The sequence below is a fragment of the Mus caroli genome, unplaced genomic scaffold, assembly GCF_978045245.1.
Source record: "Mus caroli unplaced genomic scaffold, Mus_caroli_1 scaffold_11, whole genome shotgun sequence".
NCBI lineage: Eukaryota > Metazoa > Chordata > Mammalia > Rodentia > Muridae > Mus > Mus caroli.
Window position 1 is genome coordinate 32724876 of NW_028227266.1, and position 27101 is coordinate 32751976.

At 40.6% G+C, this 27101-nt stretch overlaps 1 protein-coding gene across 1 annotated transcript; it reads right to left on the reverse strand.

Annotated features, from left to right (window-relative positions):
- Positions 1–23975: 23975 nt before the first annotated feature.
- Pate3 (prostate and testis expressed 3) lies at positions 23976–26061 on the reverse strand. The gene is made up of 3 exons (XM_021171220.1): positions 26013–26061; positions 24521–24643; positions 23976–24100 (listed from the first exon to the last, which is right to left on the reverse strand). Exons 1-3 carry the CDS (start codon positions 26059–26061, stop codon positions 23976–23978), a joined length of 297 nt encoding a protein of 98 aa, XP_021026879.1.
- Between the last annotated feature and the right edge of the window lie 1040 nt (positions 26062–27101).

Consider the following 27101-nt stretch of genomic DNA (forward strand, 5'->3'; position numbering starts at 1 on the left):
CAATTTCAAATTTTATTTCATAGTGTTCAGATAGGAGGAATCACATCATTTGTGTATGTTTTTAATTTGTAAAGATTTGCTTTTCTGTGTGTTCCAGGATGTAGTCTATTTTAGAGAAGCCTCTGTGTACTGCTTGTAAAATGTGTAGTCAATGGTGGTTATATGGAACAGCTCATAATATCTATGAAGACATCAGATGTATGAGCTTCTCTGGTAAGTTTTTTGTTCAGATGATCTATTAGAGAAATGGGATATTGAAATGACCTACTATTAATGGGTGATGATGATCTGTATCTTTAAATCCAAAATTACATTTTTTTATTTAATCAGGTGCATCAGAGTTTGATGTATACATGCTTAAGTTAGTAATGTTTTCTTGTTTAACTGTTTGTGTGAGGAGATTGAAGCATCCCCCTTTATCTCTTCTGTTTAGGTTTAGTTTGCAGTCTATTTAGCCCGACATTAGGATAGTGGTGCATGCTTGCTTCCTGGTCCTATTTGACTGGAATACTTTCACCCATCCTATTACTTTAAGGCAGTGCTTATTTTTAAAGATGTAATGTGTTTCTTTTGGACAGTAGGTAGCTAGCTAGATTTTGTTTCTCCATCAATTCATTTAGCTTATATTTTGCCAAGGACTATGCAGGAGGAATAGCTTTAGAACTCATGGAATGTGGCTGGCCAGTTAGCATAGCCATGGTAGCCATGGTGAGTGTGTTTCAGAGTAGCACAACCCTGAGGGCTTCAAGCTATAGAGTTCTGCTCTGCTTTTGTTCTCATTCCCCTCTTAATCTAAGAATTGTAGGACGACTCTAAGGGGGTTCCTAGCCCTTCACTGGGCAGTGTCTCTGGCACTGATAACAATAGAGCTTGGTCCCTTTCAGGCATTGTGGCTGGAGCAGATTAATGATTCAATCACTCACCATCCTAGGAAATAACTTAGAACTGTAGATTGTCAGCTATGACCTCCACCCTTAGAAAGCATTTGGAAACATAAAATTGTTAATGAAGCTATATTAAGATGTTTTTGCTACTGAATCTGATGTAGAAAAATTTAGAAAACAATTTGAAGTTCAGAATTCAATTAAGCTAGGATCCCTTAATGGTCAGGGAGCAAGAACAATGACAGGACTGGCTGACATGACTCTCACTGAGGCTGGACTGGTGATAAGTAATTTCTTATATCCATTTTTGTCCTCAGCTTCCTGATAGAATTTATTCAGAACTGCTGTTAAGTAGATAATGCATTCTGAAGATTTAAAGTAAACATGACTGATTTTTAAATAAAAGCTTATGTTTAGGGTTTTTAAAAATCAAATTTATTTATTTATTCTTTTTTCCTTGTTTTTTAAAAATTAAAAAAAAGATTTATTTATTGTTAAATGTAAGTACATTGTAGCTGTCTTCAGACACACCAGAAGAGGGCTTCAGATCTCATTTCAGATGGTTGTGAGCCACCATATGGTTGTGGGATTTGAACTCAGGACCTTTGGAAGAGTAGTCAGTACTCTTAACCGCTGAGCCATCTCTCCAGCCCTTATTTATTCTTTTTACAACCCAATATCAGCCCTTCCTCTCCACCCAGTACTTCATGAAAGTCCTCGCCCCTCCCCACTTTTCTTTTGAGAAGGGGAAACCCCCCTCTGGGTGTCAACCTCCCCTCCACACATCAATTCACTGAGGAACTAGGTACATCCTTACTTACTGAGGACAGAAAAGGCTGTCCTTTTAGGGGCATGGGATTCATAAGCAGGCAGGCAGGCAGGCAGGCAGGCAGGCAGGCAGGCAGGCAGGCAGGCAAGCAACAGGCTTAGGGACAGCCCCTGCTCCAGTTGTTAGGGGACTTGCATGAAGACTAAGCTGCTCATCTGCTATACATGTGCAGGAGGTTTAGGTCCAGTTCATGCTCACTTTTTGGTTGGGGATCCAGTCTCTGGGAGCTCCCAAGGTCCAGATTAGTTGATTCTGTTGGTCTTCCTCTGGAGTCCCTGTCCTCTTTGGGTCCCTCAATCTTTCTTCCAACTCTTCCATAAGACTCCCTGAGCTCTATCTAATAGGGTGTGAGTCTCTGCATCTCTTTCCATTGGCTTCTGGGTGGAGCCTCTCAGAGGACAGTTATGCTAGGCTCTTGTCTGCAAGCAGAACAGAGTATCATTCATAATGTTAGGGATTGGTATTTGTCCATGAGATGGGTTTCAAGTTGGGCTTGGTTTTGGATGGCCATTCCTTCAGGCTCTAATGAACAGAAATGTTAAGGGCAGAGACTTTGTTTACCTTTAGGGAGAAATTTTACAGTAATTAGAACAAAGATACAGCAGGGCACTTTGGGGAGCGACTTTCCAGTGACTGTGGAATTAGGGTGATTTACCTGGGTGTGCATGGTAAATTAGGTAGGAATGCTGTGTTCCTGGTAACGTCCTATCTGGTTGTGTGATTTTATGACCTGTAACATTAGGTGATCAGTTCAAGAACATATCATGAAAGGGAACAGTGAGCACATTCCCCTCGGGAAGTACACGGCAAAACATCTGAGAGCATTTGAACCATGACTCTGGTCATACTGAGTACTGTCACTTTGCTCTGAACATTTTTAAATAAGTCCTGGAAATGCAAGAAGAGCAGTTAGCCACTGCCTGAGAGACAGAATCATGTTTTGTTGTTGTTTTTTAAATGGCATACAAGAAAATACAATAGTTGAATGTGAAATTGTAAAGAGTTTTCTTTTGTTCACGCGAAGCTTATTGCATGCCAACCAAAGTACAGTGCTTGGATAAATTTGTTTCTCCATGAAGCCTTTGAAGAGTGTCTACTTTGGAAGATGGCTATATTTTCCTCCCTCATTATAAGTATCTCCATTCTTTGATTCCACTATTGTCCTCAGCCTGTTGACTTCTCTCCTTATTAATCCCTCTTCCATTGTGAGCTTACTGAGTAAGTGAGAGTTGGTGACGTTTGGGACTGGATAATCTTTTGTAGCTCCTCTATCCACCTGTGAATCTAACACTGCTTTCACTTTTGTACAAATTACCAAACGAGAAGCCAGGAGAGCCCCAAATCATAAGAGAGCAACACATTGGGTAATATAGAGATTAACTTTCTTCACCAATTAAATGGAGAGTGAAAAATACTAGTCACAGACTGGGACTCTAATGGCTCAACTAGGAGTGACAATGAAACTCTGAAAAATCTTGAAAAGTATAAATAAGGGCTAACACACTGCTTAAAGTCTTAGCTAAGAACACTAAGACAAGAGAAGGGAACAAAGGGGGTACAAATAGAACAACGAAGTCAAAGTATCTGTACTTGTTAATGACATAATTCTATATATCTAATCTACTTCAAAGATTACATTCTAAACTCTTAGAGCTGATAAATACTTTCAGTAAAGTGGAAGGCTACACAGTACAGAAAAAAATCACTGTATAAGGGTTTATTTTTCTCTTCATACTAATCAGCATTTTTTTTTTTTTGGTGATAAACAATCCAGTTGGGGGGCTGGAGTGATAGCTTAGCAGTTATAAACACTGACTGCTTTTCCAGAGCACTGGTGTTCAATTCCCAGCACCCACATTGCTGCTCACAACTGTCTGTAAGTTCAGTTTTAAGGGATACAATTCCATCTTCTAGCCTCTGTGGGTACCAGGCATGCATGGTATACAGATGTCCATTCAGACAAATCATTAACACACATAAAAAATTCCAATTGGGATGAGATGGAATCTTAAGATAATTTTCATTTTCAGTTTCCTGGTGGCTAAAGATATTGCATTTGTTTCTTTTCTATTGCTATGATAAATGCCCTGCAGAAAGCAACTTGAAGGGAGAGGTTATTCGGGCTCACAGTTTCAAACCTCAGTCTGTTATAGCTGGGAATTCATGGTGATAGGAGCAGGAGGCAGTTGGTCACATGTCATCTGAAGTTAAGAAACAAGGGAGATGAATGTTCCCATTATGTGGTCCAGGACTCAAGCACACAGGATGGTGCCACCCTATTCCATTTTCTGAAATTTCTCTGTATCATCTTCTGAGGGTCATGTTGTTTTCAAGCTTTGGCAATTACCAATAAAGCTGCTGTAAACATCTATATTCAGAAGGCATAAATTAGAAGTCCATTTACCAAGGAGCATGATTGTGGGTCATGTATTAAGAATTAAAAGCATTCCAGTTCAGTAAGACATGGTTAAATTATGTTCCAAAATGGTTTACTCTTTGCATTCCCATAAGTAGTAAATGAGAACTAACTTCTTTCTCTCTACATCCTTTATCTGGTATGGTCAGTGTTCTGAATAGATGTTGAAATTATGACATGCTATTAGTTTGATTTATATTTTCCTGTCAGATATGATGTGGCCTGTTTTTTCGTTTTGTTTTTGGTTTTTTGGTTTTTGTTTTTTTAAAAATCTGTGCCTCCTAAGGTAGAAGCTTAGATGATTGATATTGGATATAAATTTTGGGGTGGGTCAAGTTAGAGCGCTGAATCTGGGCCTAGGTGGTAGTTGAGCTGGTAAGCCCAATCCACACCACCAGTATGAGCTCTCTGGCACTGCTCCAGCTAGGCAACCCAGTGCTGCCATTGTAAGGAGGCAGGGTCACACTCCTCCTCTCATGCCCATGCTCCATCTACACTTATGAGGCAGCTCCACTGTGGTGCCCAGTCAAGGTACGGGGGTCCCCTCTCCCAAGTGCTGCAGCCTGAGAGGGGCTGGACCAATTCCCTTGCTCTTGCACTTTTGGGGCTCACCTATGCCTTTACCATCAGGGCCAGCTCCACTATGTTGCCCAGGTGAGTTGCACGGCCTGCTCTCCTTAAAGCTGCAGCCTCTTTTTAAGTTTTTAAAAGTGCTTGTTCTCAAGTTTGTTATGTATTTAGAACAGATACAAACTTGCTTTTCAATAACTCATATTTTGAAGGTAGCATGAATACCTTGTATTTAGAAAATGATCCCTGTTTCTCCTGTTCCCTTATATCAGTGCTTCCATCTATGTCACACACATAATTTGCATATTTATCTATTATATATGATAGACACAAATGTACATGTAATTGCATACATTGTTGCTGGCAAAATTTTGAACAAATTCTTTGATGCTAGATCAACTAAGAAAAATGAAAGTTCTTATTTTAACTTCACCTTCCTCTTTATTAATGCTTTTTGCTTTGTGTGGTTCTGAGTTCCTGACTGTATCGTATAGTTTTCTTTCCTTCTGAAGAACGTTCCTAACTTTTCTTACAAGACAGAGCTGCTTGCAAATGAACTCTCTCCGTTTTTTTTTAATTTATTTTTTTATTAGGTATTTTCCTCGTTTACATTTTCAATGCTATCCCAAAAGTCCCCCATACCCACCCCCCCAATCCCCTACCCACCCACTCCCCCTTTTTGGCCCTGGGGTTCCCCTGTACTGGGGCATATAAAGTTTGCAAGTCCAATGGGCCTCTCTTTCCAGTGATGGCCGACTAGGCCATCTTTTGATATATATGCAGCTAGAGACAAGAGCTCCGGGGTACTGGTTAGTTCATATTGTTGTTCCACCTATAGGGTTGCAGTTCCCTTTAACTCCTTGGGTAATTTCTCTAGCTCCTCCATTGGGGGCCGTGTGATCCATCCAATAGTTGACTGTGATCATCCACTTCTGTGTTTGCTAGGCCCCGGCATAGTCTCACAAGAGACAGCTATATCTGGGTCCTTTCAGCAAAATCTTGCTAGTGTATGCAAGGGTGCCAGCGTTTGGAAGCTGATTATGGGGTGGATCCCTGCATATGGCAATCACTAGATGGTCCATCCTTTCGTCACAGCTCCAAATTTTGTCTCTGTAACTCCTTCCATGGGTGTTTTGTTCCCATTTCTAAGAAGGGGCAAAGTGTCCACACTTTGGTCTTCGTTCTTCTTGAATATCATGCCTTTAGCAAATTGTATCTTATATCTTGGGTATCCTAAGTTTCTGGGCTAATATCCACTTATCAGTGAGTACATATTGTGTGAGTTCCTTTGTGATTGGGTTACCTCACTCAGGATGATGCCCTCCAGGCCCATCCATTTGCCTAGGAATTTCATAAATTCATTTTTTTAATAGCTGAGTAGTACTCCATTGTGTAAATTTACCGCATTTTCTGTATCCATTCCTCTGTTGAGGGGCATCTGGGTTCTTTCCAGCTTCTGGCTATTATAAATAAGGCTGCTATGAACATAGTGGTGCATGTGTCCTTCTTACCGGTTGGGACATCTTCTGGATATATGCCCAGGAGAGGTATTGCTGGATCCTCCGGTAGTACTATGTCCAATTTTCTAAGGAACCGCCAGACTGATTTCCAGAGTGGTTGTACAAGCTTGCAATCCCACCAACAATGGAGGAGTGTTCCTCTTTCTCCACATCCTCGCCAGCATCTGCTGTCACCTGAATTTTTGATCTTAGCCATTCTGACTGGAGTGAAGTGGAATCTCAGGGTTGTTTTGATTTGCATTTCCCTGATGATTAAGGATGTTGAACATTTTTTCAGGTGCTTCTCTGCCATTCGGTATTCCTCAGGTGAGAATTCTTTGTTCAGCTCTGAGCCCTATTTTTTAACGGGGTTATTTGATTTTCTGGAGTCCACCTTTTTGAGTTCTTTATAAATATTGGATATTAGTCCCCTATCCGATTTGGGATAGGTAAAGATCCTTTCCCAATCGGTTGGTGGCCTTTTTGTCTTATTGACGGTGTCTTTTGCTTTGCAGAATCTTTGCAATTTTATGAGGTCCCATTTATCGATTCTCGATCTTACGGCACAAGCCATTGCTGTTCTATTCAGGAATTTTCCCCCTGTACCCATATCTTCGAGGCTTTTCCCTACTTTCTCCTCTATAAGTTTCAGTGTCTCTGGTTTTATGTGGAGTTCCTTAATCCACTTAGATTTGACCTTAGTACAAGGAGATAGAAATGGATCAATTCGCATTCTTCTACATGATAACAACCAGTTGTGCCAGCACCATTTGTTGAAAATGCTTTCTTTTTTCCACTGGATGGTTTTAGCTCCCTTGTCAAAGATCAAGTGACCATAGGTGTGTGGGTTCATCTCTGGGTCTTCAATTTTGTTCCATTGGTCTACTTGTCTGTCACTATACCAATACCATGCAGTTTTTATCACAATTGCTCTGTAGTACAGCTTTAGGTCCGGCATGGTGATTCCACCAGAGGTTCTTTTATCCTTGAGAAGAGTTTTTGCTATCCTAGGTTTTTTGTTATTCCAGATGAATCTGCTGATTGCCTTTTCTAATTCGTTGAAGAATTGAGTTGGAATTTTGATGGGGATTGCATTGAATCTGTAGATTGCTTTTGGCAAGATAGCCATTTTTACAATGTTGATCCTGCCAATCCATGAGCATGGGAGATCTTTCCATCTTCTGAGATCTTCTTTAATTTCTTTCTTCAGAGACTTGAAGTTCTTATCATACAGATCTTTCACTTCCTTAGTTACTCTCTCAGTTTTTATCTGTTTGAGAATATCTTTAGAAATCTCTTTCATTTCTGAAAGATCATTTTGTAGAAGCCAAAATTCCAGGTTGCCATTCCTCTCCCTCTTCCATTCTTGGTTGCATGTTCTCTGAAGAGAACTTGACTGTAATTCTTTATCTTTTATATTTTATAGGTAACATGACTTCTACCTCTGACCTCTTTCAGGTTTTAATTTTCTTTGTTGCACCGCTATCATAGTGTGATTAGATGTAGATTGGTGTTGTTGGTGGAGGGGTAACTTACCTGATGTCCTCTAATCTTCCTGACTTGGCATACACAATTAATTTTGGAGGACTCTTGGTTCTTACCACTCTGTCCCAGTCTCCCTATATAGACAATGTTAGTAATTGTCACATAATTTTTTACTGTTAAGGCAGTGTCTATTTAACAAGTGAAGATATGACAAAACAAAACAAACAAAACCTAATCAGAGGGCTTAAATGTCTCATTGAGTAAAAGAGTAAAACAAATCCTTGTCTTTTTCCAAGCAAGTTAGTTTTTGTAAAATTACTAAGAATAGAGCAATACTTAAAAGTTGACTGTTGTGGAGAATCAGGCATTATATTTATCTTGGCTTATTGAATTTTGACTTAAAAATTTCATATGTTTCTTATTATAACCAATTTAGTTGTAACCTTTTTAAGTTTAATTCTCATAATCTTTTTACAACGTACTTTAATCTTTTAACTTTGTTCTCATTCATTTCCATTTTAGAACAATATAACCCCAATATGCAAAATCCTATCTTCTCACCAAAGTATCTATTTTTTCTCTAACCCTTTACCAAAATATATATCTCATATCTATAACCCTCATACTATATCTTTTTCTTTATTTTGGATGTTCCTTATTATTAGAAAACACAATCTTTTTAATAACATAATTATATATATTTTTAAAAGTCCAGAAAGCAATATCTAAAAACAAAGAAAACATATAAATAATTTTATATTTTTGAAACAAATTTAAGTTAACTATTTGTTAAAGGTGGAGGTCATTATAATAAACACTTTAGACTTGCTTTTATTAACCTTTGCTTCTCATCTGGGCTCATGCAGCATCTGAAGTACGATAAAGGTTTATTATCGCTCCTTGAATTTCTTTATCAGGAGAGACTAGATGGTGGCAATGAAATCTTGGGGAAAGCCTACATTCTGGAGCAGAAACAACTATTTCCTAAAAACCATTTTATCCCTGAATAATTAGGAACCTTTTAGGATAACCTTGTAAAATCAGAACTGAGACAGTGTTCACAGGGATAACAACTTGACCAGGACTGTCTAACTATGTGTATCTTCTTATTAGTCACCTTCCTGTTGCTGTGATAAAACACCATGCTCAAGCAACTTACAGAAGAGTTTATTTGAACTTACAGAACCAGAGGGGTAACAGTCAGAGGCATAGTGATTGCATCTGGAAGCTGAGAGCTTACATCCTAAACTGAAAGCAGGAAACAGAGGGAACCTACTAGGAATGGTACATGTCTTTAAAACCTCAAAGTGCACCCTTGTGACACACTTATTTCAGTAAGGCAATATCTCCTAAACTGACCTATATATCACCAAACATCTAAGCCTATGGGGAACATTCTCATTGAAATTATCTCATTTTGAATTTTAAAAAGTTTTTTGCTATTATTATTATTACTACTACTAATTTTAAAGCTCATGTTAATACCTCAGAACAAATGTCTGGGACCATTAGTCTCCTCTGTTTTCTTAGTGTGACTACAATGATAAAATACTCTGTGATGGCTAACCCTGGTTGTCAAATTGACACACCTAGGAAAAGGAAATGGCAATTGGAGAATTGTCTCTGTCATATTTGCCTAGGGGAATGTCTATGGGGAATTTTATTGGTTGCTGATTGAAGTAGAAGGACCCAGCCCACTGTGGATGGCAGCATGCCACGTCAGTTGATTTTGGGTTGCATAACAACGGTGGCAGAGCATGGGCCCAAGAGTGAGCCAATAAGCAGCCCTCCTCCATAGTTTCTTATTCAGGCTCTTGCCTTGGGCTCCTGCCTTTGTGCCTCTTTGTAACCTGTAAACCAAACAAACCCTTTCCTTCATTAAGCTTCTTTTGGACATGGTGTTGATCACAGCAACAGAAAGAAAACTAGAACATATTTTCTCTTTTGTCTCTCTCCATATTTTATCTCCCTAATCAGTGAGACAGGTAGTGAAGTTTAAGATGTCTGGCTAGACATTGTTAGATTCTTTTCCTCTTAAAAGTCCAGTTACATCTCTTGTGAGGCTATGCCAGTGCCTGGCAAATACAGAAGTGGATGCTCACAGCCATCTATTGGATAGAACACAGGGCTCCCAATGAAGGAGCTAGAGAAAGTACCCAAGGAGCTAAAGGGGTCTGCAACACTATAGGAGGAACAACAATATGAACTAACCAGTACCCCCTAGAGCTGTGTCTCTAGCTGCATATGTAGCAGAGGATGGCCTAGTTGGCCATCAGTGGGAGGAGAGGTCCTTGGTCTTGCAAAGATTATATGCCCCAGTACAGGGGAATGCCAGGGCCAGGAAGTGGAAGTGGGTGGGTTGGGGAGCAGGGCCAGGGAAGGATATAGGGGACTTTTCAGATAGCAATTGAAATGTAAATGAAAAAAATATCTAAAAAGGAAAAAAAATGCAAAAAAACCCCAAAAAAGTCCAACTACAGTAGAACTGGAAATTATTTGGGTGTCCCTTAGCAATTATAATTCACATGGGCACTTACTTATGAATTAATTTGGTAACATGAAAATGACATAAGAACATAAGCATATGTAGACACTACATATATGTAAAGGACTATTTTGTAATGTTCATTTAGATTTCTATCCATCTATATACATGATCTGCAGCCTTAGGCCCCTGCCACCATGCCTTCCCACCACCATGGGCTGAGTCCTCAAACTGGAACCCAAACAGACCCTTCCTTTGTAAGTTGTGTTCATCAGACATTTTGTCACAGCAGTGAGAAAAGCAAACAGAACAGTTGGCCATACCACCTCCATCCTTTATGCGTTCTCCACTCTCATGTAATGTCTCTTTAGGGATCCTTTGCTTAAATTATACAGAAAGATTTTTCAGAGTCCTTCTTTAGAGATCTAGGATTTTCTCCCGTTTTGAGCTTTAAAAGCATTTCTGTCTTTATCTGCTTTTAATCACTTTCTTTTTTCTCCCCCCCCCTTTTTTTGAGACAGGGTTTCTCTGTGTAGCCCTGGCTGTCCTGGAACTCACTCTGTACACCAGGCTGGCCTCAAACTCAGAAATCCACCTACCTCTGCCTCCCAAGTGCTGGGATTAAAGGCGTATGCCACCATGCCCGGCCTTTATCTGCTTTTACAGAGCACACAGGATCCTATAATTCTTTGGAAGCTGAAGGTTCACTATTGACATATGGCATAGAAATTATGTCATGGTGTAGTCTTCTCTTCCCTCTCCCACTGTCCAAATCCTGCATAAGGCAGAGAGGACTAATCACATCAAGAATAACATTAGCAGATAGTATCCACAGGCATTTGCTGTTCTAGTCTTGGTGCTCAAGACATTGTCATTTAATTTCCACTATTTCCCTGCATTATATAGGAGAGCCAGGTGAGTCTTATTCAAAGAACTATTTAAAGGTAGCACCAACATTTGCCCTTTCTGTGGCCATCTTGACCAAATACTGTCTCTCCACAGCATCTCCTTACATGTTCATTTTCACCCAGCTGTCCTGTGTTGTCACCCTGAATGTGGGTGGAGTCCCTGTTACTATGACACTAGCATATGTGTGGTTACTTAATTACTGTCTTCCTGCTCTGCTAGTACCAAACACTGAATCTATCCCTTCACAGCTTGTCAGTACCAGAAACAAAGTTGTGTGGCTGAGTATGTTTAAAACAAATGAATAAGGAAGAAGTGTGGGAACATTTAATTTGTTCCTGGATCAACCCAATACAATGTGGGAGGTGATGAGTTTCCTGGTCACCATTCTCTACCTAGCATGATGAGCACTGCATCTGGAGCACTGCTAATATCTGTAATTACTGGAACCAAACTAGGTTCCTCAAGACATGAAAACCAATGTCTAACCTACATGCCACATTGTCTGTCCCCTTTCTCTTCCTTTCTTCCTTCTTTTTCTTTTTTTAAAGACAGATTTTTACTTTGTATCCTAAGCCTCAAAGTCATTATGTAGCCCAGGATATCCTTGAATTCATGGCTATCTTACTGCCTTGTCTTTCTGAGTGCTAGGATTACAGATATGGACACTTGGCTTTGTCCAGAGGTTTCTAATTGGACTGACTTTACCCAGGGGATCTTTGGTTTTTTTATTAGCATATATTAATTACACATGATAGTATGTTCCATTCTGACAATCTCATACATTTATATCTGATTACACCTGTTCCTACTATCCTCTTGTTTCCCTCTTATATGCCTACTGTTCCCTTCCCATTATTTTTCTACTTTCATTACTTTTTGGGTTTGCTTTGGTGGCCCAATGAGTTTAATCTGGGTTGCATGTATGAGCCTGAGTTAGTGGTTATTTACAGGAGCTTGGACAATTTGCCAGTGGCTATATGACTGAGGAGAGTTTATACTCGCTTCTCAATCAGCATTAACTGCCAGTGGCTCCTCAGGGGAGAATGGGACCTTGTGAGTCCTTCCTGAATCCATGATGGTATGTTGATGGACACAGTCTTGTGCAGATACTGCACCGCCTATCACAGCTGCTGTGAGTTCATGAGTGCAGCGGCCATGCTATGCTAGCTTTCCACAGCACCCTTCTCATCCCCCAGATCTCACTGCTTCCCCACACACTTTCTTTTCTGTGATACTTCCTGAGCCTTAGAGTGGTGTATAGTAAAGATATTCCATTTGAAGCTAAGAACTCCAACAGTCATTTATTCTTAACCTGTTGGTCACTTTTGAATCTCTGTGGGTACTGCTACCCACTGCAAAAAGAAACTCAGAGATCTAAGTTTCTGCATTGATATTTTGTTGAGGTAATGTCCTCTGAGTTTTATGTATAACCCCCTAGCCCCAATACATATAAAGTTATTGTATTTGGGGTAGGGCCTCTAAAGAGGTCATTATAGTGAAGACATATGGATGGGACATAGCTAAATGACTAGTTTCTCTCTATAGTAGAGAACAGAAACAGGAGAGTTGTGTGTACAGAAGAAAAGACACAGGGAGAAGGTAGCCATTTACAAGCCAAGAAGTCTCAGAAAACGTCTGTACTTTGATCTTGGACTTCTATCTTCTTCAACTATAAAATTTCTTTTTCTGTGGTTTGAGTCACCACTTATGATATTCTGTCATGGCACTAGCAAACTTATGTGGAGAATCGTCATGGATATTTGAATTGCAGTTTGGGTATTGTACCCTTTTGTTATGAGGGTCACTATTAGATTCTGAAGCCCTCTCCGAGGGCCTTGCTGTAGGAAGAGCTGGGTAGAGTGTCTATGTTTCTGTAGATGGGATGCCATGAGAGTATACAGGATCACACTTCTGGCATAACACAGAGGGGTTGGCAGAACAGGTATAGCTAACCTTTGAAACTGCCTGAGTCTAGTTTTAATCTTGGATCAGGTTCTCTTCTAATTTTCCTGGACCAGAGCTTATTGGTATTGTAGAAGAATAGTACTTGAGATTCAAAATTTACTCTAAGAGAAAAGACTATCAGAGACTCATTGAAAATTCCTAGGAGACAGAATGTTTGCAGATGCAGAAAGGGGGCAAGGCTCCAAACACATCAGTGAGAGTCCCTGATGTCCATAGCCTCCAATTGTGTGCCTTTGATTATTCTGGGCTATGGAGGTACAGGTCCAGGCTTTTCTCCATGGCTGATAGTTAGGCCAATCTGTTTGTTTAGCTGATCTGTTTGTTAAACTATCTGAGATAACTGAGTCCTTTCTGAACTTCAGTCCAGACTTCAAAGGCTATCTTGAAGAAATTGTTCTTGATTTCCTGCCCATTCCAACATGCAAACCAAATTCAAGTCATAAGGGAAGTTAACATTTTCCAGGAAACTTGTACAACTATGGCCCACTGCCAGGTTCTTTCCCTTCCTATGCCAGAGGGTCACCCACAGGCCTTGGTCTGCTGTACTCCCTGAAGACATAATCTCTAAAATAGGCCTCAGACTAAAACATCTGAGTCATCTTTTTTTGTCAAGACAGGGTCTCATTCTGCACCCTGGTTGTCCTTGTACTGTCTATGTATACCATGCTAGTCTTGAACTCACAGGGATCTACCTGCCTCTGACTCCTAAGTACTGGGTTCAGTGGTGTCCACTACCTTGCCCTTGTTCAGCTCTGAGCCCTACCCTTGCTAGGGGTTCTATATGGGTCCTGAGAGTCTCACTATGAAGCATTCTGTTATCGCACATCTCTTGTTTCCTTGTGCTTTGGCATAGGAGAACAAGGTTGACATTGCTCTGGGGCCACTTCTTCAAGGAACAATGTAATGGATCATATAAAATGATGCTGTGTGGCAGTGGTTCTTCTTTTTACCATGATCCTATGCTAGAAGTCTGTGGAAATGGAAAGTCCACATGGTTATCCTTATGGATATTGAATATAGATTTCCTTGAGCAGGAGAAGTAGTTAGTAGTCATACTGTGGATTTCTTTCAGTCCCTCTTTTCTAGCCTAGCTGTCCATACTTCTGTGGGAAGAGTATAAGCAACACTTGCTGTAACTATAATGGCAACAGTAGAACTTCTCATGAGCCCTCCAAATATGGTGGCTACAACCACATGGAGAACTTAGAAAGCAGGAGGCTGTGGACTAGGACAGCTTGTGAAAGTAGACTCAGGGCAAAGTCTCTCATGCTGGCACCCTAAGATCTTGCTTTTTCAGTCCAGGCAAAGACCGGGTCATGGAAGGTCAAAGGGGGGGTCATGGAAGAAGCCTGTAGAGAAATCTTTCTGAGGAAGTTAATTGTTCTTGTTTTGGGTTTCCCCAAGTCCTCTGTTTGTGAAGTCAGTAGCTGAAGGTACTATGCCAGGGCTGTGGTAGAGATGACCTCTGAAAAGAGGTGACTCAGAATACCTACCTAAAGCTGAGTTTATACTCCATACCTTTCTCACTTGGCATCTGGCCTGATTACTGAGAAGACATGGGTCACTGCTTCCCTTTGTCTTCATATTTTGATGAATTTTAACTGACTTCTATTTCTCATGTGTAAAACAAATGTGAAACTCTATGGTTTCTAATCCCAATTTCCTCATTTTTCACACATGACAAAACAGTGCTATGGGGATGTTTATAAAATAAGCTCCTGACACCACTGAGCATAGGAGAGAGGAGATGTCACCAGTGTTCTGGAACCAGGTAGTTTATGAAAGGCCTCAGTATCCGGTTCAGTTTGCATTCTCATTTTATACTCTAAAACCACTAAGTGGGGTAAAGAACCAAGATTTATACAGAAGTATGGCACCAGCATATTGTTAAAGGTTGTTGTGTTTGAGCTAGCGAGGTCATGCTTTGCAAATAGGCAGTACAGGCAATGATTTAAGTAAACCAATATATAAATAATTAAATCACTATCTAATAATGAGTTTTAAAAAATATTCCACTTAAATAGTACTACTCATGATATGTTCAAGACCACCCAGGGTCAGAAAGTTTGGAGAGCAGTTGAGAGGAGGATCCCACGGGCTCTGGCAGGAGGCCTCTACTTGGTTGGTAGTAGATGAGGAGATGGAAAGTGAAGGGCTTCTTGATGGCATCCATGCAGACAGGATAATCTGCGGCGAGTGTAAATTGTAGGCTGTCAGAGGGTGCTTGGGTTGGAGGAGGTCTATTTGTAAGGAGAACTAAGTGCCCAGGTTCCATTTGCCTTGGAGACTTGCGAGTGAGACAGGATACGGGCCATGAAGAAGAAACATAACTGGCAGACGCTTGCTTCCCTTTCCCATCTGTGTGGAGGCTCTGCTGGAGCCCTGCCATGTAGCCTCCTCTCTGGCACATTGCTGTGTTAGGGTTCTACTCTTCAGGTCTCCTCCCTCTTTTTCTGAGGACAGAACATTTTCTTTGGGGATATGATTCTTAGTTTCTTTTGCCCTGCTTCCCTAGAGAGGCAAACACAAGGAGCCCGATCAGCCTTCCAATCTCCCACTTGCCTTTCCTTTGACAGCAGACAGGGAAGGGGTGAGGGGAGATGCTTGTCTAAGAGAGTGGTGAGGAATGACAAGGATTTGTGTCAGAGTCAGTGTGGGACGTGAGAAAGTTATACTTTCCAGGCTTAGTAAAAAACTCAAGGAAAGACCAGGGGGATTCTAGAGGCTTAGATAACAGGGGTTGGGGCAGGTTGGGGAGCAAGGCTTTCTCTCTTTGGGTAGGAAAGGGATCCTCAGGTATTACAGGACTGTCTATGGTCCATACAATCTTGGCAAGAGTAAACGGTCTCAAGGGGAAGAAGAATTCCCAGGTCCTAACAGCTGCTTCAGAGGTTCCATATACCTATAATAGTTCTTTTCATCTTTTAGATCACAGATGTACAGAATAGGCAGGCAGGACACTTGGGCTTTCTGCAAGGGTGTGGGGTATACTGTACTATACTATACTATACTATACTATACTATACTATAGTATGACATGAGTGGTTGCATTGGATGGTACGTGTGCATTAATCCTTCACAGGGGTTCTTCTGATGACTGGTTTATGCTCAGTTCTAGAGCTCATCTTCTGGAAGGGATTTTTACTTAAGGGGATAAATCATATATATTAAGTGCAAATAAAAATCATAACACATTCATTACTATAACAACCATGATAGTGCTTATTAACATGGACTTGTGATGTATGTAGGGGAATAACATTGGAAGGAAAGATGGCATATCGTTTTCTCAGAATTAGACAGGAAGGTGATTTTCTGTTACTTCTTAACAATTTTGTTATAGATCTAAATTTTCCATCACTCTTATTCTTGGAATATGATTTCAGATGCCTAGACAGACTATAGAAGAGTGGGGTTGAATGGACATCAATGTGTTTAATCATTGGTCACCCATGCATTTTTTTTTTTTTTTTTTGGCTAGAACAGGAGTCTTTTTCAGGGAGGGGGGAAGATGATGTTCTTAGCTCGAACCTTCTGGAGCTCATGCTTATGAATTGTCCTGAGTCTTGTGCTCCAAATGTGATATCCATGAAAAACGTCCTCAAACCAAGATCAGAATTCTTTCCTACAGTGACATGTAAATTCTAGAACCTGGCCAGGTTCATGGAGCCCTCTTGTCTCAGTGGGATCTGCTAGCAAGTGTTGTTTCTGCCAGGCAGAGAGAAACTCTTCTTTACTTGGCAGAGAAAGTCTTTCCATTGTCTCTCACTCATCACTGTTGTGATGATTCTAGAGTAAGATCCTCTGCTCCAACCCTGGGAACCTGACTTCTAGACTGTAAATGAAGAGCTTTACCAGAGAGATAACATCCAGCTGAATCAGATAGGTGTATGCCCTTGTTGCCTCAGTGAAAAACATTTTATCTCTAACATGCCGTGGTCTTCATTAGTAAGATTAGGTCGGTTATTTCTAACCCATAATACTGTCAGAGAATTCAAAGAAACAAGTAAGTAACATAGTAGAAAATACCTACATCTGAACAAGGCATTGTTAACGATGTGTTTCCTTCTCTTCCTTCTCATCCATGAACAAATTCCCAGGTCCTAACAGCTGCTTCAGAGGTTCCATATACCTATAATAGTTCTTTTCATCTTTTAGATCACAGATGTACAGAATAGGCAGGCAGGACACTTGGGCTTTCTGCAAGGGTGTGGGGTATACTGTACTATACTATACTATACTATACTATACTATACTATACTATACTATAGTATGACATGAGTGGTTGCATTGGATGGTACGTGGATTAGGCTTTGGGAAGTAACCTCAGATGAGTGGGTCCCTGCTAGGGTTTTATTGCTGATAAGAGGCACTCTTATAAGGGACAATATTTTATTGGCTTACAGGTTTAGAGGTTCAGTCCATTATCAAGGTGGGAGCATGGCAGCAGCTAGGCAGATATGGGGCTGGAGGGGTTCAAAGTTCTCCATCTTTATTCAAAGGCAGACAGGAGAAGACTGGGTTTCATGTGGCTAGGAGGAGGGTCTCAAAGCCTACCCCCACAGTGACATACTTCCTCCAACCAGGCCACACCTCCTAATAGTGCCACTCCCTGGGACAAGCATATTCAAACTACCACAGTCCTGTATTTACTCTCTTCCCACCACAGAACAATATGTTATTTGTGCTGCCTATCAGTTCTGTAGTGATGACAATTTGTACACTTAAGACCAGGAATTTCATTCTGTAAGCTTGGAAGTAGGACTGTCAGCCACTATAAAGACTTTTAGATCATTCTCTGACCTCTCCTCAGGTTGCCTGTATCCAGTCACACCTTTGTCTTTGTCATAATCTTGATGATCTGATATGTTCCGGGCATACACTAGACACAGAAGAGACAGGGAGGGACTTCAACACATGAAACCGGTGTCTAGAGAGATAACACAGGCCACAGACCTCAGTATGGCCCCTAGATGCTGAGGGACCCTAGACATCCACAAGAACACCCTGAGACACTAAAGTGGTCTCCAGAGGCAGCATGGTACACAGAGGTCTTTCAAAGAGGTCCAGTCCCGAAAATGAACTATTCTTCATTCTGGATGTGCTGTTATTGCTTAGAACTAGGGTTATAATGTGGCTGGGCAGTGTGTTCAGGGATCAAGTCTATGCAAGCTCCAGTCTGCTGTACACCACCCTGTTGGTTCCATGCAGCAACATCATGCTCTCCTTCCACCACAGCCTTCTCTTATACTTGTCACTGCTCTCTAGTCTCTAGTTCCATCACTTTACACTGCATACTCGCTCCTCATTTACTCCATTTCTCCCACCTGTTTATTGCTTAATCATAGTGGCATTGGAAACTGCAGTGTGTTACACAGTATATTTTCTACCCAAATCAGCTGTACATATAAATACTTATTGCAAAGATTTACTGGTCTGGTTCAAGATTTCTGCTTTCTGAAGCAGTGTAAATACTGTACCATTGCTGAGATTCATCTTGGATATCCTACTGTTGTCCAGAGTCAGGGTGATGTTGTGACTAGGCAGGGCATCCAAGGGCAGGTTCTGTGTGAGCTCCTGGCTGTTGCATATCTTTATGCTCTCTACATCTGCCATCCTAGACTTGTTGGGTTCAATTTTTGTGTTTGTAATCCTCTGCCCCATGGTCTGCATCTCCAGGTGCATTAGCCCTATGTTGGTGGTTGGCCTAGGGCAAACCCATTCAGTAATGACCTGTTTTTGAGGAAGCCCCAGGCTGCTGCACACCATCCTGCCCTTGGTGCTGGCCTGAAGGCATAACCATTTTACTTGTAGGCTGTGGGCAGTGCAGCAGGTCACAGTACTGTCTCTCAGCAGGGAAAGCATCACAGACTGCAACTGTCTACAGACTTAGGGAAAGCCTTGGTTAGTAATGACCTGCTTCTTAGTAAGCTCTAGATCTCAGCATATCTCCTTGTCATTGGTGCTGGCATCCCCATGGTGCATCCAGCATGACCTTTGTGCTTGTAGCGTGCTAGCTAAGACATATTGGCAATGGGTGTGGATTTGCCATTCTCTGAGTGGCTCTGTTTTGGCATCTTGCCATCTTTCTTTCCAATTTTATGAGTCCACTTTTAAAAGTCTCTTCCCACAAGATTTGCCTTTTCTTTTCTCAGTTGTTCCAGAGCTACTGCGGGCTCTGTAGACTCCTTTTCCAGCACTGTGTTGCCCTTCAGAGCCTCCATGGGTTTCTCAGCCTCCTTGGAGCTCTACAGTGGGTGTAGAGCACTGCCATTTTTATTTTTCTTTAGAGGTTCTTATCTATTTTCAGCACATTTAAGCACAGAACAATTTGGCGAAAACTTCCCAGGTAATAATTAGTGCAATTCTTTGTGTAGTGCAATTCTGTGTGCACAATAAAGCCCAAAACAAGATAAATAAAGATAGAATGTGACTATGTTGACACTTTTTGTAAAGTTCACATAACACATTCGACAAAGATGCATTTATAAATTGACTGATTAAAAATAAGCTTGTGATCAGGGTGTGGAGTAGGATCTGCTGTACCTCGTCCACTCATGTAGCATAAAGTTACCAGGCTATTAACCCCATCTGCTCCCAGCCTTCTGGCAGGAGTCAGGAAGGGACAACAGATTATATATTCCTTTCTTTGACTGAACAGCCCTACATGTTTAACATTCCAGCACAGTGAGAGGTGTGGAAGGTCCTGAGCTGGTATAAACAAACAAACAAACAAACAAACAAACAGAAACAGCCTTGCCTATTTATCTTGGTTGCAGGTGAGGGACTTTCCAACTTGGCAGTTACATGATTGGTCGATATTTGCTTGGCTTACTTCTATTGGCTAGTGATGACTTCAGTTTGGTATGAACAATGGTGCTAGCATGATCAATCTACTTTAGTCATTAGATACTTTTCCCTTAAGAACTGATTGGTTTTTCTTAGGATAGGAGTGGCTATTTGCCTAGGGGAATTGTGATTGTTACCAGGGTGATGTGGCTCCTGGGACAAGTTGTTTTTTTTTCCTAGTAGCTGAGTTCATTCAGAGGGCAAGTTAATCATTCAATGGAGTTTGAAAGCAAGATGGAGTTTGTAATGTTAAGGTGGGCCCTTCAGTAGCTACTGGGAAGAGCTTAGTATTCCATGTTCATCATTGGGTGATGTTCCTGATACAGATCTACCTTCGGAATGTAGTAATGCTGACACTGTGGTGTTACCCCTTTTGAGGAACTATAGAAATGTTAAAATATCAAGACTATGAAAACAAAAAGATTGGGAAACTATTCTGGTTTGGAGGTACTGGTTAGGTGTGGTGACTAAGCATGATACCGTGATGCTGGTTTCAATTGTTTTGTTGAAGAAATGTTACTGAAAACTTGTTGAAACTTAGCTAGGTAGGTGATAAAATAATATTTCTGCCATAGTCTTGTGATTGTGATGAGTATATTGTGAGTAGGGAGGAAATGTTCTTGTTTTTAAGAAACATACTGAAGAAATCGGCTTGTAAAGCATTATGCCATCACTTATCATTGAATAGTCAACAAAATCCTTTTTTGTAGTATTAAAATGACAAGGCTTCAATCAAATAGATCAAGTATTATGATTTAGTCCAGAGGTTGATTGCATGAAATACATTTATTAAAAAATACATTTATTTATTTATTAAAAAAAAGCGAAACAAGACAATGTAGAAATAGGTAGAATGGAAGTAGTCAAAGAAAAAAATCCAGGAGGAATGTTCAAAAACACTTGTTGAAAACTTTCCCATATAAGTGCACTCCTTGAGTTTGTTAGGACTTGGGACATTTAGGGAAAGATGGTAGACAGTAGTAATTGGAAAATGAATAAACCAAGAAAAATAATATTTTCTAGTTTGTCTGGGTGGGAAAAGGTTCATTTCATCTTATACTTCTAGGTCACAATCTGTCACTGAGGGGAATCAGAGAAGGAACAGAAGCAGGAATTAAAGCAGAATCTATGGAGGAATATTACTTACTGGCTTGCTCTATTTGGCTCATGCTCAGTCAACTTTCTTATTCAATACTGCCCAGGGATGGCACCAACCACAGTGGGGTTGACTTTCCTTTATCAATTAGGAATCAAGAAAATGTCCCTACAGACATTCCCATAGGCCAATATGTTCAAATTGATCTCCCAATTGTTTGAAACTCTCTCACATAATTCTGGGCTATATCAAGTTGTCGGCTGAAGCTAATTAGGAGAAGCTACAAATAAAAATTTATTTAAATATTTTAAATGTATTTTAAAAAAATTTTATTGCATACAGGGTGTAGAGGCATGATAAACACAGTGCAAAAGAAGAAAAACATCTGGGACCTTCTATAATGAGGTTGGGAGGGGGAGTATCTTAGAGTTTGAAGTTACAAAAATTATAGTTGCAACATTTATGCATATTGAGACTGAGAATTTCATCCATGCACAGATTTATTTATTTATTTATTTATTTATTTATTTATTTATTTATTTATTTATTTAATAGCACATGCACATGGGAGGGTGTGGCAGGAAGACAATGAATTTGAGGCCAGCTTGAGCTACATGGTGAAACCCTGTCTCAAAGCAAAGAAAAACAAAAATACACTTTAAGTCAACTCATGAAATGCAGAGTAGAGGATTAAATGTTTGGGGGAGGGATTACACTGCTTTAAGATTCTTTAAGTAGCTTCATTAGTAGCTATTTTAATACCATCTCTGTTATAGTCATACCCCACTTCAGTGCTAGCTACAGCCAGGTCTCTGCTTTGTCCCTGTGTGAATGCATGCACAGCCTGTTCCTTAACTTGAGGCCTTTTGTAGGTACAGTCGTGGCCCAGCATGTGTGTGTAGGAGTATACCCAGTATGCTGTGTTCTTCAGCAAGAGTTACAGCTTCCTTTCTCTCATTTGTTGTCTCCTAATGTGTCCTGGCAGCTTAAAGCTAGAAGTTGACATCCAATTTGCAGTTTTCAGGATAGCTCAACTCCATAGGTAGTTTCATGTAGAAACTCTTTTTCATTATGAAGATTAGAGAAGTTTGTATTAAGATCTTCACAGCAGGACTCTTAATCTAAACTTAAAAATGAAATATTTTTAAGTGATATTGGACACTTGTAAATTCAAAGCATTCTGGAAAAGAATCCTTTCTTATGTGAACAGACTTGTGTGGACAGAGAACAAGAGCAAGCTTTCTACTCAAGAACAACTCCAAGACTTTCTCATTGGAGGAAAGAAAGGGCTTGTAATGCACAGCCAGACTTTGGCTGAATAGAAGAAACTAATACAATTGTAGTGGTCTATTGGGGAGATATAATGGTTTTGAACCCACTGTTCTCAAAATTCAGATACAGTTCACAAACTCAAGTATTCCTGTAACTCCTGTGAGTCACTAAGTACATGACCATTGACATTTAGCCTGGAAATTAGAGAAATACCCATAGTTGTAAGGTTCTTTGAGGTCATAGCCCTGCTGAATGGCAGAGGGAGAGGTTACAACATACAGAACATCCCCAACTAGGAGTCTCACTTGTGAAGAATAGCAAAGCTCATTACTATGCCAAATGTAGGAAACAGCAGTTGAGTACTTCTACCCACTGCATCCTGAGCTCCTGTTTAGAGCATGGGTTACCTATATGGGCCCAGTGAGAACGAGACATTTGTACGCATTATGGGGTTTGGCCATGGAAGAAAGGGTAACAAAATAAAGGCCTACATACTCAGAGGGATGTGGTGGAGTGCTAGAAAAGATAAAGAAGATAAGACAGAAGGCAAAGCAAACATTTTGAAGGTTCTCTTCCTTCCCTCCTAAATGTGGTCAAAGCTCAGCTCACATAGACATGGTTCTGCATGGAGTGAGTTTAATATTTATAAAAATACTAGGTACATTATGTACTCTACATGTTGATCTCAGGCTCATGGGAGATACCCTGGGGAGGATAAAGCTGTCCCTGAGTATAACTCATTTATACCACAAAAGAGGATCTCTTAAAAGCTGTCTGCTCTGGGATATACAGCTCAGGGGCCATGGGGCATATTGGATAAAGATTTGAAGGACAGCCTACTTTTATTGGGAGAGTGCATATAGCAATGCATGGTGAAGAGATGACTGGCAAAGGATGAAAGGGATGGAGAAAGGTTAGGAAAATAAAAGGGCTGGTGAGATGGGTCAGTGGGTAAGAGCACCCGACTGCTCTTCCAAAGGTCCAGAGTTCAAATCCCAGCAACCACATGGTGGCTAACAACCATCCGTAACGAGATCTGCCGCCCTCTTCTGGAGTGTCTGAAGACAGCTACAGTGTACTTACATATAATAAATAAATAAAAAAAAAAGGAAAATAAAGAGACTAAGTGTGATAAAATATGCTATTGACATACATCTGTAGAATACTCATGACCTTATTTGAAATGGGATGGCCACAGAGACTAGGAGTCTTGTGTTTACTATGCCCTGTGAATATGTGTGAGCATGTACTTTAGTTACCAAGAAAATCAGAATGACTTGAGTCTGAAATGGGCACCAAAGGAAACAACTTTGCATTCACCTTCAATGTTTACCTCCATTTTGCCTTATTTCTGCTTAACCATGTTAATTAATGGTTAATTCATGCTTAATTCATGGTTCAGCTGGTCCACCTCAACTATCTAAGCTAACAAAGTGTGCAATGGTCATTCCATTTCACATCTTAATTACTGTTCAGAGTTTCTTGGGGCAGGTCCTTTTGTAGATAAAGATGCCAATTCTAGTACTAGGAGAAATCTATTGTTTAAAACCATCATTGCCTGCTCAACTTGAGATCCAAGATAAAGGAACCAGGAAGATTGATAGGGATGGAAAAGGAGTGTCCTTGATGCATACAGGGTGGAGAGGCAGGATAAGCAGAGTGTAAAAGAAGAAAATCATCTGGGATCTTCTAGAATGAGGTCGGAGGTGGAGTATCTTAGAGTGTGAAGTTACAAAAATCAGAGTTGCAACATTTATGTGTATAAGTCCGATTGTTGAAAATGTATGTCAAATTCTTGCAGAATCTCTGACACACCATGTATGATAACTGGAGAGAGCCACCTACAACAAGAAAGAACCAGACATAAGGCAGTGATCTCAGTCTCCAAGGCAGACCACTCATTCCCTTAAACAGACAGATTTATGGATGGCTTCCCAGCCTCTCCTTCCCAAGGATATCCATGCAGAAATTGCTGAAAAGCTATAGGGTTGGCTTGTTAGCCGGTGGTCCCTAACAACTCAAATCTATATATCTGCTTCATTTCTTCTCCTGCTAAAAAATGAGAAAAACACTGGTTTGGTGTATTCAAACTAAAAATCTTTTGGCTGTTTTCATCCTGCCTCATCTATTCTCCCTGTCTCATAGGACTGTACCCTCCATGCTCAGGGTACTATGGCCTGGATTAGAGATGCAATTCTGCTGGAGCCTTTTCTAAGATGTTGCCCAAGATTCTCATGACTATACCCAACACTGAAACTTACTGAAGTAGATCCTCAGGCTCATGCATATTTCGTGTTTCTGAGCAAGGCAAACACCAAAGCCTCTTCTGCAGTGGTCTGACTGTGTGCGAAGGTGGCATGTTACACACTTCAGTGATGTTGCTTCTGGAGACAGCACAGAGCTTGGCATGAGGACATGGATTTTGAATTTGGAGAGAGAGAGAGAGAGAGAGCAGAACTGAGTGAAGGAACCTTCCAAGGGAGGGTAGGCAGATAAAGAGATAGCTGATGGTTGAGGGTTTAGGAAGTGACAGTTGAGCCTTTGATCAACTCTATTACCTTTAGTGATGGAAAATGAAAGGCATTTCAGCAAGTCAAAGGATTCTGGGCTCAATTTTAGCCTTTACATCGTGGATAACTTGGAGGTTTGAGGCTCACCTATTTTGCTGAGTTGTCTGACCAGTGAGCTCTAAGGATCTGCCTGTTTCTGCTCCCTAGTACTGGAATTTATAAGTACACATTACAACATCTAGGTTTGTTTATATGAGTTCTGGGGAATCAGAATCAGGCCTCCATTCTTGGGAAGCTATCTCTCCAGCCCTTACTTTGTGTAAAGATTTGACCTCTACATAGTTTATCTAGCTTAAAGAATAGTCAATGGGTGATACCTTCAGAAGGTTCTGGAAGAGTGAATAATTGAAATATAGGTTCAAAATAAAAGAAAACAAAACAAATTCTTTCCAGAGACTGGTCACTTGACTTAGCAATTAAATTTGCTTGCTCTCAAGATTGACTGACCTGAATTCAAACTTAAGGATGGAAGGAGAGAAATTATTTCTTAAAGTTATTGTCTGGTTACATGTGTAATATGACACACACAATGTATACACATGCATGTGTTGAAAAAAATCTATGGTGCTAAGATTACTATCTATCATTTCTTGACCATCTTATTGGGGGTTGTGTTGTCTTGAATTGTATTTGTCTTAATACAGTATAATCTGATCTTACAAATCTTGAAGAAGGTTTTGTCCTCACGTGTTAAATTAGAGTATTTAGGAAAGTGACTGGACTAGTTTGGAAAAGTCTGACTCCAGGGGGTGTAGAATTTCTTCTCCTAAACAGCTTGTAACAAGATCCTTGAAATGGGTATCAGAATCCAATGTCTAGGACTAAAACACATTTCAAAATTATAGAATGACCAGTTATCTCAGCAATACAAAATTGTGAACAGAATGGATATCTTAAGAGACATTTTTTTCTAGGCATTTAGATTATGGGGTTTGGCCATGGAAGAAAGGGTAACAAAATAAAGGCCTACATACTCAGAGGGATGTGGTGGAGTGCTAGAAAAGACAAAGAAGATAAGACAGAAGGCAAAGCGAACATTTTGAAGGTCATCTCCCTTCCTTCCCTCCTAAATGTGGTCAAAGCTCAGCACACATGGACATGGTTCTTCACATAGAGAATCCCTCCAGCTCCCTTGATCCCACCACTGCAGCTCTCTCCTGAGGGAGGAGACTCTGCAACTCACCCACAATGAAGTAGAAGAGGGAGAAGAGCAGCAAGAAGTGTTTGTTCATTTGGACCCAGATGTCTTGTGTGGAGTAAAGCTAGGAAGGGGTACAAACACAGGTCTGACAGGAAAGCTAGCAAAGGCTAGGTCTACTAGGCTCCAGGGACAGGCTTTTTCCTCCAGCAAAAATTTATAATTATTCATGCCTAAGGGGACTCAGTCCCACAAGGCTTAGCTTGAGAGCTCAGGTTCATTGACTGTGGTCTCCATAGTCTTGAGATCTGGAACCTGAAGTTGCCCAGACTGTTTTAGGGTAAAAAGACCCTAAGATGCAGAGATTCTTTTGGCCCAAACTGGGCATGTCTTTGAGCTTGTAGGCAGCTTTGCACTTGCTGGAGTACAGGTGTATGTGGAAGGGTTTAAGCCAAAATGTCTCTGATTTTGTCAGAGACAGAAGCCAGAGGTGGCAAAAAGCAGAGAGTGCCTAGATCTTAGTTGTCACTTGCCCTGTAAAGGAGTACTTCTTCCTTGGAAACCATATTGAGTATATGACTGAAACTCAGAAGTACCTGGCAGCTGAATGTAAACTGGACTGGCCAGCTCACCTCACCCCATTCCTCCATCTAGGCAAACCTTGATGACCCCAAGACAGCGAGGCTCATGATATCCCCATCCAGGGCACCCCTCTTGATGTTCAGAATCTCTGCCTTTTTCCTTTCTGTAATAAAATATCACTTTGTAAAATTCACTGTTTGGTCTGGGAATTTAATTCTTCAAATTTGTAAGCCAAGAACATGGAAGTCGCAGACAAGTTCCCAGAACTCTAGCTCAGCCAACTCAAGAGTCAAGAAAGACTCCATTGATCTTAAAGGCACCCTAGTATTCCCATATTAACAGAAGCCAATAATGATAATAACTGTTAATGTTTCCACTCTGTTAACTTTTTACAATATAGTCTTTATTATATTAATTATAGCTGTCTACCAGTATCAAGAGGAGATTTGCAATCTTGGGCACGAACTCAGTGGGCCCTAGCACACCCAGGATCTTGTGATCACTGGTGAGTGGAACGCAACATCTGTCCCAAAACATGCCAGAGGGTCTTGT